A 13,294-nucleotide genomic window follows, 5' to 3' on the forward strand; every position below is an offset into this window, starting at 1 on the left:
GACCAGCCCTCTTCCCCCCAACCTGATTTCTCACTTCCCAGCCAAAACTCCTGAGGGTGTCTCCAATAAGAGAATTACAAAAAACAAACAAGCAAGCAGAACAGATTCAACACTCTAATAGTCTACACAGAGATTTTGACTTTCAGGGGAAGTAAAACGGGAACAAACGAAAGCCCACATCCCTACATCATCATGCAGTGTGGTGACCTCCTCATGGGACTGTATTCTTCTGCCCTACAATAGGGATTTGGCTTTGTAGATCCAAAAAGTCCATTAAAACCATCTTCCCAAGTCAAAAGAGTAATTTTTCTCCAAAGAGACGACAGCCTCCTGACCAATCAAATATTCATTCAGTAATTCCTTTGGCAATTATCCAGGGAGTACTTTCTGTGTGCCAGGCAGTACAATGGCTTCGGAACATGATTTACATAAAATCCAGTCATTGTAAGTGTATAATTACTGATTTTAGTAAATTTATAGAGTCGTGCAACTATCACCACAATTCAGATTTAGAACAGCTTTTTGGAACTTACCCCCAAAAGTTCCCTCTTGCCCATTTGAAGTCAATCCCCACTCTCAGCCTCAGCCCTGGCAACACAGCACTGACTGGAGGGAACAGGCTGCTGCTCTTGGAATGAACAGCCCATCTGGGAAGGCGCATTAAACAAGTAAATGCACAAAACGACTTGTAAGAGAGAATGAGGGGGCAGAATAAGAGGGTGGCTCCTAGAGGATGGGAGAGGGAGGGTCTGAACACTGGGCATGTGCAAAGGCCCTGAGGTGGGACAAGAGCTTGTCATTTTATAGCAATTACTGACAGGGTGGCCAGAGCATGGGGAGCTGTGTGTGCATGGAAGGAATGCTTCAAGATGAGGGCAGAGAGGTGGATGGGGAGCAGGTCATACAGGGCCCTGTAGGGCCCGGGGCCATGCCGGGGTTTTGGAGTGTTTGAAATAGGAGAGCAGCATGATTGGACTTGTGATTTTGTGACTGCTCTTGGAGACCAGAGGTATTGGGTCAAAAGTAGAAGTGCGGAGGCCAGTAGGAAGACTACTGAAATGGTCCAGACTAGAGGTGGCATGCATTAGCAGTGGGGGTGGACAGAGCGGCATGGATCCAAAGGATAGCTGGGTCAATATACCCCTATCAGACTGGCTAGAAAGAGTGATAACACCAAATGCTGACAAGGACGCAGAGAAACTGGAGCATTCATACGTTGCTGGTGGGAATGTAAAATGGTACAGCCATTCTGGAAAAGTTTGGCGGTTCCTTTCAAAACTAAAAATGGGCTTACCATACACCCCAGAAATTACACTCTTGGGCATTTATCCCAGAGAAATGAAGAATTATTTTCATACAGGAACTTGTACACAAATGTTCACAGAAGCTTCATTTGTAACAGTCAAAAGATATTTAGCCACTCCTAGGAATCTACCCAGGAGAAATGAAAATATATGTCCACACAACACATTCATAGCAACATTATTCTTAATAGACCAAACTAGGAGTAATCCAAATGTCCATCAACAGGTGAATGGATAAACAAAAGGTAGTATGTCAGTACAATGGAATATTACTCAACAATAAAAAGAAACTAACTACAGGGAATTCCCTGGCGGTCCATTGGTTAGGACTCTTGCGCTTCCACTGCAGGGGGCCCAGGTCTGACTCCTGGTCAGGGAACTAAGGTCCTGCAAGCCACATGGTGCGGGAGAAAAAAAAAAAAAAGAAAGGGAAAGAAAAAGAAACGAACTACTAATATACACAACATGGACAAACACCAAACCATCGTGCTAAGTGAAAGATGCCAGATACAAGAAACTATGTACATATGATTCCATTTATATGAAAAGTCCAGAGAAAAGAATCTATGAAGACAGAAAGAAAATTAATGGGGCTAAGGGTGGGGATAGAGTGGGAGTAGAGACCAATTTCAGGGACATGAGGAAACTTTTGGGGGTGACAGAAATGTTCTAAAACTAGGTTGTGGTGATGGTGGCACAACTCTACAAATTTACTAAAATCACTGAATTGCAGGCTTCCAACGGGTGAAATTATGAAAATTATAGGTCAATAAGGTGGTTTGAAAAAGAAGATACTTGGAATTACATATAACAGGACTTTGAGATATTAGTAACCTTCATCCTTCCATCCTTCCAAGTTTTGGAAGCACTGGGATCCATCTTAGAGTTCAGGAACACAGAAAGACAGCATCCAGGAATCAGTAAGACTTCAGGTGAGGAAGGCATCTGTGCTTTCAGTATGAGGAGAATTCTCCAGCTGGAGAAGAAGGGACGGAATTCTGAGCACTGGGATAGCATGGGCAGAGGCATGGAGGGTAGCATTGGGAAATGGCTCCCAAGGAGGAGGAACAGTGGATCCCGTTGTACCTGGTGAGGGAAGTCTCATGGTTGCAAACGTACAAGCTGGTTCCACTGCCCATTTGGGGGACTGTCCTTGTGCCCTTGCTTTCACAGACCCCTCTGCCTTGTTCCAAGCATGAAGAAATAGCAGAAGGGATATCTACCAGAAGCCTCTGGCCTCTGACGTTGAGAAGATGAAAACCACCCACCTCAAGGAACAGAAAGCACTTGCCTTAATCAGAGAAATCTTGGGTAGGCAGCCAAGATTACTTACGAGCAACCTTCCCACTCGCTGGTTCTCAACATAGATTTGAGCAGATGTGGTACAATCTCTGACAGGCCCACACTGCTTCTGGGCCCATCGCTCCAGATATCTACTCTCCCCAGCTTCTCCCCTAAACTTAAAATCCTTCCGTGGCTCTTCCAGGCCCCTGGATAACGTCCAAACTCCCTGCTGTGCTCCACCCACCCAGGTCACCTCTCTCGGCCCCTTGTGCCCTCAGCTCCAGTGACACTGCGTCATGCAGCTCCTGACCCAGGCCCTCTGGCATCTAGTCTGCCTGGAATGTGCGCACCCTCCTCCCTGCCTTTTCCTCTGGTTAATTCCTTTTATTCTTCAATTCTCAGCCCAAAGGCTGTGTCGTCAGAGAGGCTCCTCTGGCCCGCTGACCAGACGCTTTCAAACCTCACTGTGTGTCTTAGTCTGGGTTCCCCCACAGGCAGATCTGGGCATAAGCAGTTGGTTTGGGAGGCGATCCTGAGAAGCACTGGTAGGAAAAAGTGCAGGAAAGAGACGGAAGCCGATGGAAGGCGGTTGGTGAGTGGGTTCCATGTGGGCAACTGGGGCTCAGTCCTGCTGAGACCTCGGGAGGGGCTAGCGTAGTACGTACCCCCTAGTTGCCACCCACCAGGTCACTGGTGAGGGCTGCTTCCGGGGAGGGCGCTGACCCTGCCGCAGCCCTGGTCTGCCCTCCCACGGGGAGCCCACGTGGCCAAACCACAGAGTGGCGGAGCTTGCATAGGAGCTGCATGCACAGAATGAAAACCAAGACAGATGTGGGCAGAACCCCAACAAGTCATCTTGGAGCGGGGGTGCCAGAATGCAGATTCCCAGGCCTTGGGCCCAGAGATTCTAGTCAGTAACGTTCTGCGTCCCCCAACATGATTCTGATGTCGGGCCTCCTAAACTAAATCTTTGTACCTACTGGGCCCTTAGGTCACACTCACCTGTCTACAGGTGTGCTCCATGAGGGCAGGGAACACGTCTGTTGTCTTTATTGCTCTATCCTCAGCACTGCAACATGGCAGAGCCTCATTTTTTTTTTTTTTTTTTTTTTGGCCACACCATGCAGCATGTGGGACCTTAGTTCTCTGACCAGGGATTGAACCCCTGCCTCCTGCAGTGGACGCTCCGAGACCTAACCACTGGACTGCCTGGGAACTCCCCAGAGCCCCATTTAAAAAAAATTCTATTTAAGAAACATTCATACAGCACGAAGTCCGTTCAGGCACTATTTTAAGTGCTTTATAAATATTAATTTGTTGACTCCCTCATCACAACCCTGTGTGACAGAATTATCCCCATTTCACAGACGACGAGAGTGAGGCACAGAGGGGTTAAGTCACTTGTGAAGGGCACATGGATAGGAAGTGGCAGAGCTGGGATTGGAACCCAGGCAGGAGGCTCATGGCCTGTGAACTTTACTACTTTCTGCTGTCCTTATAAGGACTGATTCCTTTGTCACCAGAGGGGTGAGTGGCTGGTCTACAAGACCTCAACTGTTCTGAGCCATGAGCCTTTCCAGTTCCTGCCCTGGACTTGGTAGGAGCTGGGGCCTCTGCCTGACCAGGGGCTGTGCCTCCCTTCCCAGCGCACCTGGGCTCCCTGTGGATGCCGCTGCTCGTGGCCTACGGGCAGGGGGACCCCAGCGCCACCACTTCAACAGACACCTTGGGCACAGCTTCACCCGAGGCTTTTCAGCCGTGCTGGACTTTCAGGACTTGTTCACGTGGGCCAACACCACCCTCGTGAGCAACCTGGACAGTCATCACCCAGGTACCGTCCACCCACCCCAGGACGTGGGTCAGCTCCCTCCTGGGAACAACTGTGGGTCACTGTCAACTTCAGCCTTACAGAGAACCAATAACCACACAGCCATATGCTTTGAAGGAGAGACCCTCTGAGGGTCCCTAGCCCTCCCTGGATGCAGAGTGGAGAACCTCCTTCTTAGATAACTGAGCAGGAATTGGCCAGGTAGAAATGGTGTGCCAGGCAGAAGGGACAACATGAGAAAAGGCAAGCCTGAAACACCAAGGCACTATACTTCCTGGAACTACAGAGCGTGGAGTGCGACTTCAGTGTACAGTAGGAGTTGAGGACCCACAAAAAGCAGAGCAGGAGAGAGGAACAGGGGCCAGATCATGAAGGCTCTGGAAGCTCACAGTTTATGCTTAAGGGAGTGAGGAGCCATTGACAGCTTCTCGGTGAGGCAGTAACATAATCAAATCTGTGGTAGAAGCTGCATTGGAAGTTGGAGTTGAGGGTAGGTAAGTTAGGATGCTGGGCAAAAATGATGCGACTGATGTAGGGATGGGGGCAGAGGTGATGGAGACACGGGGTGGGAGCAGACAACACTGAAACGGTAGTATTGGTGGGCCTCGTTGACCCTTAGGATGTGGGCATCGAGGGAAAGGACATAAATGGTCTCCAAGTTGATGACGGGGTAGGAGTTGCCATTCCCCAGGAGAAGTTATGCAAGAAGTAGACCAGGTCCAAGGTGGGGAGATGGTGATGAATGGTTGAATGTAGTCTGTGGTTGGCCATGAACTTCTCTTGGCTAATTCTACAACGGGCACACTGAAATTCACGTTAGCATCCAGGCCAGAAAGCTTGGGATGTGTTAAGATGATGTTGATGGCTAGATTTATCCACTTGTTTCTCATCTCCAGGCTTTATCACTGATGGGAACTCCAAGCTGGTGGGCAGTGCCCAGATACGCCAAGTGAGGGTCCAGGAAAGCTCTTGCGCTCTTGCCCTGCAGCTGCAGGCTTCTCTCTTTTTTTTTTTTTTTTGCTGTACATGGGCCTCTCACTGTTGTGGCCTCTCCCGTTGCAGAGCACAGGCTCCGGACGCACAGGCTCAGCGGCCATGGCTCACAGGCCCAGGCGTTCCGCGGCATGTGGGATCTTCCCGGCCTGGGGCACGAACCCGTGTCCCCTGCGTCGGCAGGCAGACTCTCAACCACTGCGCCACCAGGGAAGCCCTGCAGGCTTCCCTTGATGGATGCCGTGTGCCATATTCCCTGGACGTTGAAGACCTGTCAGACTATGGGGAAGGCTGGAATGCCTCCGTCCTCAATAACAGCAATGACTTTTCCCAGGCTTGGCAGTACCAGAGCCAGAGCCAGCGCCGAGGGTATCCCATCTGGAGCTAACTCACTGTGTACCGGGGAGGAGGTTACGTGGTCCCCTTGGGGACTGATTGCCAAAGTGTGTCAAGGTAAGGCTCACTGGATTCACATGCAGCAGAGGAAAGACATTTGCTCAAGTCCAGGTCTGGTTGGAGGGTGCAGCTTTCACAACAGGGCCGAGCCAAGCTCATTGTATCATTGTGGGGAGGGGCTGGGGGATTCAGAGGCATTCAGGTCATATTTTCAGGCCCCTGGAAACTGTGCAATCTCAGAGTTCAAAGGGAAATCCTGCTTCCAGCATTCTCAGCCTGGTGCACCAAGCCTGGTGGCCTCTGCTAGAGCCAATACAGGGATGGGAAACTTAGTACGACGTAAAGTGTCCGCCACCAGGCAAGTAGGAAGTGGTGAAGGCTCTTAACCTTAACCAAGAATTATGCAGGGTCTGAGGTCTCACCCTACTCATAAGCTAACACACTAGCCTGTTTCATGGATGCTGGCAGAAGACACAAGACTCCTAGATCAGAGACAAAGGATTTCATTACTCACAGCAAAAGCAGTAGCAGAGCTTCATGGTGTTCGAAGTCAGTTCCCTAGGAAGGGCCACGACAGATGCTTGCCCATGCAGTGAGTTACAGTACCAAGGAGGAACACTGAGCTTGGAGCATTCACTGTTTCTACAGTGGCAGAAGCAAGCCTGCTCTTTGTCTGAAGGAGGATGTTACCTCATCCCTTGAGGTTGCTCACTGCAAACTCAGCCCTGAGATGATGCCTGGGTAAAGCCCTGCCAGAGCCTTGCACTCCTGGAATACTCAGCACGAATGTGCAGGGACACTCAGGGCCCACACACACTGTGTCTCCCAGCACGCTCTGGAGTCAGAGAGCCCTAGGTTTGAAACCCTGGCACTGCTCCTGTTCGCTGTGTAGTCCCGGGTGAGTTAGTGAACCCATGTGAACCTCCATCTCCTCCATGGCACTATTACAGCTCCAAGGAACACAGGGAGCAAGCCCCAAAGGAGGACACCTGGCAGGGGTCCCCTGGGATTAAGGACAGGCCAGGAATAGCTTATTTCCACATAATAGGTGTTTTCCTGCCACTCTGAACAACTGATACTCTCTCTCTGCTTCTATGTATCAAAGCAGGACGCAGACCCACCAGGGACAGGGCATGTTTTAAAACAGGCCCATCATTACTGCTCTAAGTAATAACAGCTATTATTACTACATGTGCACACACACATGCACACGCACACACACACACTTCTATTTCCTCTTCACAGTGATCCTGAGGCACTGGTGTTAACACTATTGCAGATGAGGAAACTGAGGCCTGAAGACATTATCAGATTTCCCACAAGGCAGGCAAGATTTGAACCCAGGTCCCTCTGGCATGTGCTCTTTCCACGGCACCCATGAGCAGATCTCCAGGAACTGGTCTTGTGAACTGCCAGCCCAAGAGGGACTGTGACAGTTGCAGCTGCTGCCTGCCTAAGCCCCTGATGCTCTATGTGGCTGCTCTAACACCATGGTCCTCAAACTTTAAAATGCATCATATACGAAGTACTATGTATAAAATTGGGACTTCCCTGGTGGTCCAGTGGTTAAGACTCTGTGCTTCCACTGCAGGGGGCATGGGCTCGATCCCCGGTCGGGGAACTAAGATGCTACATGCTGTGCAGCATGGCCAAAAAAATAAAAAATAAAATAGGCACGCAACAAGGAGATATATATCTATATATCTATATATATCTATATCTATATCTATATATATAAAATATAATTCCCAAGTGAATTATAGCCCTTATTCTGTAATAACTTTTAATTAATTAATTAGGCTGCACCGGGTCTTAGTTGTGGCACACGGGATCTTCGTTGTGGCATGCGGGATCTTTTTCGTTGTGGTGCGCAGGCTTCTCTAGTTGTGGCACACAGGCTCAGTAGTTGCGGAGTGTGGGCTTAGTTGCCCTGCGGCATGTGGGATCTTAGTTCCCTGACCAGGGGGCAAACCCACGTCCTCTGCATTGGCAGGTGGATTCTTAACCACTGGACCACCAGGTAAGTCTCTGGAATAACTTTTAATGGAGTAAAACCTATAAAGGTACTGAATCACTATGCTGTACACCTGAAACTAACATTGTAAATCAACTATACTTATAGATAGATAGATAGATAGACAGACAGACAGATAGATATAATGTTTAAAACAAACCAAAAAACCGCCAGTCATAATCCCTCGGACGGCTCATCAAAACACAAATTCCCAGGTCCCACCCCCAGAGTTTCTGACTGGGGAGATCTGGGGTGGAGCTTGAGAATCTGCAATTCTAACAAGTTTCCAGATGATGTGATGCTACCAGTCTGGGGACTGCATTTTCGAACCTCTGCTCTGACGGCCAGGGGACCTTTGCACATGGGATGGGAAACTGAGGCCCAGAAGGAGGAAATTAATTCCCCAAGATCATGGCAAATGAAGGGCAGACTAGAATCACGTCTCCTGATTCGTGGGACTCTGTTCATTACATCAGTGATTCCCAGCCCTGACTGTACATTAGAAACACCTGGAGGCTTTTGGCAATGCCTGCCACTGCACCTGAGACCAATAAAAACAGAATTCCTAGGAGAAGGATCCAAGCACTGGTATCTTGAAATCTCCCGTGTGGTTTGCATACACAGCCAAGATTGAGAACCCACTGGAAAAATGACTAAAGAAAACAATTTAGGTGATGACAAACAAATTTAACTTTTCATGAAGTGGACTGTCTCCATTCAGAGATCTGCAAAATGGAGTGGAAGGCAGGAAGCTTTTGTAGGGTAAAGAATAATGAACAAGGAAGCGGAAAATAGAAAGTATCTGATTGGCCAGGGCCACAGAGTCAACCTTGTTTGGGATGAGAAGGAAGAGGAAATAAGTATAGAGCCTGGAATTTGCCTGGTGTTTGGGGATTAGTGACTGGATATACTGCCTTTCTGGTCAAGGGGAGCCTTTACAGAGACACAAAAGTTATCCAAGTTTCAGTTTGCTGACATGGCACCCTGCATAGGAGCAGCTCCATCTTGGGCCCAGAAATTTATTTCAGGATGTTCATATGGTTACTTTGGTTTAAATTTTGAGAAACCACCAAACTGTTTTCCATTTCACATTCCCAGCAGCAATGAGCGTCTTTGTACACAAATTCCTAATAGCCTTTGTGGGGGTTGGGGGGGTGGTGGAGGGCATCTTGTCATTCTCAATGGAGGGGAAGAAGGAACCCCCTGGGGATAAAGAAGGAACCCTGTGGGGATAAAGGCAGGAGTGAACACCCTTGGGATTCCCAGAAGGAGGTCAATTCCAACACAAAAGCAACACTAAACAGTGAAGTGACTTTGGCAGGGACCAAATTGGACGATAAAACCATGGTTTCCCCTTAGAAAGAAAAGCCCTCAAAGAGAATGGCCCTACCTAAGTTGTATGGTTCTTTCTCCCTCTGCAGCTGTCGGAGGAAGGAGAGATCATCGATTTGCTACTGATGAAGATACTCAGTTTCCTGGGCATTAAATGTAAAAGACAGGAGCCTGGAAGCAGCAGTGAGCAGCCTGAGCTGCTGTCAGAGGCCTGGGCCCCTCAACCTGTATCAGCTGTGCCCCAAATTTAAGCTGTTGGTCCAGGCACAATCATCTGTAGAGTAGGGGAGGGTCAGCATCTTAGGCCTACACTTACCAGTGATTCTGTAATCTCTCCTGGTCAATATTTTTCTGTGTCCATAGAAGAGTTACCAAACCTGGCAAGCAAAAAAAAAAAAAAAAAAAAGGAAAAATACATACATACCTCTATACAGTTGCCACCACTATCATAGACTGTTTGTTCAAATATATTTTCAACTAGAAATATAACAAATATTGTCTGGAGTTCGGGGGGGGGTGGGAAATCCCCTCTACAGACTGATTATTTCATCTTCTTGGTCAGTCAGGAGTTGCCTTTGAATGATTCTAGTTCAGGGTTTCCTCAACTGTGTCCAGGAGATGCTAATGGGGGTCATATTAGTTTGCTAGGGCTGCCAGAACAAAGTACCACAAACCGGCTAGCTTAAAACAACAGAAATGTATTGCTCCACAGTTCTGGAGGAGAGAAGTCCAAAATCAAGGTGTCAACAGGGCCGTGTTCCTTTGGAAGGCTCTCTTTTAGCTTCTAGCGTATGCCAGCAATCCTTGGCATTCCTTGGCTTGTAGATGCATCATTCTGACCTCTGCCTCTGTTGCCACATGGCCTTCTTCCTGTATGGGGTCTGGGACTTCAACCTATCTCTTTAGGGGCGACGATTCAACTCATGACAGGTGTCATCCTCCCCCAAATGTTTCTAGATCAAACGTGGGAAACACTGGATACACAAGTGCTTTAGCAGGGGAATTGTTAGAGCTTTTAATATGCTAAATGTGCACTATGAGTCTTCTGGGATGAGATGAATGTGAGCAATAAAGTGTGTAATGATTCCCAAACCCCTATGACCATGGCTTCTGGTGTTGAAGCACTTCAGTCAGGGCTAGTGTTCCTTAGGCAATACTTTGGGAATCGCTGATCTACACCAGTGGTTCTCAATACTGGCTACACGCTAGAAACCCCAGACTTCATCCCAATTGATCAGAATCTATGGGTCCCAGGCATCAATATTTTTTAAGCCCCCCCTGATGATTCCAATGTGCAGTCAGACTTGATAAACATGCTTTAAATTCTGAGAACCACAGACCTAGATAATAAAAGTCTTCCAGGTGACTGTGTGGATAAGTGCACATTTCCCCTCTCCTATGCAGGAGAAGCACCTCACGAACCCTCTCCAATTCACCCTGTCTTGTCTCTCCTCCTAACACACCCATTGTAGCAGGTACTCTAGGTAGCCTGCCCCAAATCCATTCCATGTGTCCCTCCTTGCTATCAGAATCCCAATTTGTTCAGGTAGCCCCTACCCCTACCCCACATGACTCATGGTAAGGTGACCCTGTGGCCACCTCAAAGTAAATCTTGATTTGTCTCAGCAATAGCCCTTGACAGGGCTTCCCTGGTGGCACAGTGGTTGAGAGTCTGCCTGCCAATGCAGGGGACACGGGTTCGTGCCCCGGTCCGGGAAGATCCCACATGCCGCAGAGGGGCCCGTGAGCCATGGCCGCTGAGGCTGCGCGTCCACAGCCTGTGCTCCGCAACGGGAGAGGCCACAACAGTGAGAGGCCTGCGTACCGCAAAAAAAAAAAAAAAAAAAAAAAAGAGATAGGCTCTAGTGCTGGACATTGTCTGGTCTAAGACTGCTGGAACTCTGACAGCTACCTTGAGACCATGGGGAACAATCTGAAGATGGCAGAGCAGAAAGATGAGAGGAACATGCACACTTGATTTAACCGTTTAACCGTGAAGCTGAACTACTGCCAGCCTTCTATCTGGATGAGAGCTTAAATGTCCTTTTATGATGGCTGAACCAGGATCCCACCTAACTACCATGACAATCAAAAGCCAGAATCCTTTATAAACAGAGAGACACATAACATGGCAATACACATAAGACCTTGGGGATTTATCTTCTATCCACCCCAAAGCCCATCATCCATTCTTTATTGTGTCAGGTATGAACATGAGCTATATAAGCAGATAAGCATCAAATAATTCATACCAAGTGCACACATGTCTCCCGAAAGTCTGGTACAGAAATCTAACCAGACACATAAAGTCCGTTAGTTTAAATAGGAAAAGTTCTAAGATCTAGAGAAGTTGTAAATTCTTCATTTCTCTTTCCCATCTTTCCCATCCACTCTCCACGTCTCTGTTGACTATAAATATCAAATTGGAAATTTCTTGTTGTGAGAGAGAAAAATATATCTGCTCAAAGAGATGAGAAGGCCCCCCTGAGACACCTGAAAGAAATGACCACCTGCATTTTCAGGTGCCTGTACCAACTGTGCAATGAGATGACCTTTCACATTCCAAGCCATGGATGTTACAAAGATAATCAGACGAAAAAAAAATTTTTTTTTAATCCACAATGCTTGTTACATTAAAAAAAAAAAGACACACTTCCTATTGCTTTGGCATAAGGGCCCACGACATAGCCCACACATTGATATGTGACCTTGTTCTTCATACCAAATGAGTTAGTGAAGCTAGGAACAAATATTTTAGGGCATGGCTTGCATTATGCTGCAGTGGCTTGTAATGAAACAATAAAAACAGAACACTGACATTATGGAAACCAGACAAGATCTGGAGTTTACAGTAGACCACTGTGAGCCAGTCAGCATCCCAAACAGCGGCAAGTAGAACAGAGCTTAAGAGCAGTTGATTGTGAATCAGACTAGAGGGCAAGTTCTGCTACTGCCACCTAGTAACTGCTTAAGTCATAAAATGCCTTCCTCATTCCACTCCTGGGAAAGTTAGTTAAACTTTCTGAGTCTCCAGCTCTTCATCTACAAAATGAGTATAATACCTACCAGAAGGGGTTTGGAGAAGATTACAAAGATAATATCTGCACAGCCCCAGCACATAACAAGGGCTCAATTAATGTCTATGATTTACTCAGAGGAAAACAGAGCACAGCAGCCCTTGCAAGCCACCACACACATGTGCCCACATCCCCAATTTTATAAATGAGGCAGAATCTCACTGCAACATTTGGGTCACCCAAACGCAAACACACACACACACACACACACACACACACACACACACACACACGCTTCAAGGTACTCATCCTGTAATACTGAAAGTGTAGAGATTGAAGTGTTTTTCACTCCCCCGTTTCTTTGCTGATTCATGCCCACTCCATAAAATCCATGTTAAAGGTGAGATCTTTCCTCAAACCTAATTATTTTGTCTCCTTGGATTGGGTGGGACATGTCTCCTGCTTAAGTAAGGAACTGATCATGCTGGGTCTCAACTCTCTGCCTTTTGATTGCTCCTGCAGTCCAGACCCCACCAAGAAGCCACTCCTACCCCTTCAACAAGTCCTTGCCCCTCTAAGTTTCATGATTCTGTCTGTCCCCTCTTTGGGGACCGTGGGCCTTTTGGGATCTGTAAAGTAATAAAGTGGGTTCCTGGACTGTTTTCAATATTTCAAAAAGTCAAAGAGAAACTGCATTTGTGTCACCGAGCCTTTGGCCAATGCCCAATAACCATCTTTGGCTGGCATGATTGTTTGGACCTACTATGAATCCTGCTCTGGGTGACCCTGATCCTCGTAGAAGGGTGGGAACTAATCTTTTAACAGAACTGGGAGCACCCTGCCTTCCCCAGGGCCCAAGGGCACTGGAATGCGCTGGCTCAGCAGTACCACCCCTGATTGGAGCCCATTTCACCGCCCGGCTGGGTCGCGGAGGCAAGAAGGCCTGACCCAGCGCTTTCACTCGCCCAGAAGCAATGCCGGAAGGCGTGGCTCCACGCCTCCCGGGAGGCCCCGCCCCTGACGGCCGGCCCGGCCCGGCCCGCCCCTGTACTAGTCCCCGCCCCTCGCCGCAGCCCCTTCCGGGCCACAGGGCGTTCCGAGTGTCACGCCCCTCCCGCCTGCCACC

The 13,294-nt window shown here is 48.2% G+C and overlaps 1 protein-coding gene across 1 annotated transcript in view; it reads left to right on the plus strand.

The window, feature by feature from the left end:
• The window catches only part of LOC307179111 (polycystin-1-like protein 2), a gene marked incomplete at both ends in the record, with an annotated part of 82,625 nt that extends 73,223 nt beyond the window's left edge, over nt 1–9,402 (plus strand). The window contains 9 exon segments of the mRNA XM_079907885.1: nt 2,478–2,500; nt 2,504–2,615; nt 4,235–4,294; nt 4,297–4,419; nt 5,313–5,410; nt 5,633–5,794; nt 5,798–5,862; nt 7,191–7,234; nt 9,215–9,402. Coding sequence (XP_079764011.1) covers nt 2,478–2,500; nt 2,504–2,615; nt 4,235–4,294; nt 4,297–4,419; nt 5,313–5,410; nt 5,633–5,794; nt 5,798–5,862; nt 7,191–7,234; nt 9,215–9,402 — 875 coding nt within the window.
• Between the last annotated feature and the right edge of the window lie 3,892 nt (nt 9,403–13,294).

The sequence above is a fragment of the Stenella coeruleoalba genome (genome assembly GCF_951394435.1).
Source record: "Stenella coeruleoalba genome assembly, chromosome: 20".
Taxonomy (NCBI): domain Eukaryota; kingdom Metazoa; phylum Chordata; class Mammalia; order Artiodactyla; family Delphinidae; genus Stenella; species Stenella coeruleoalba.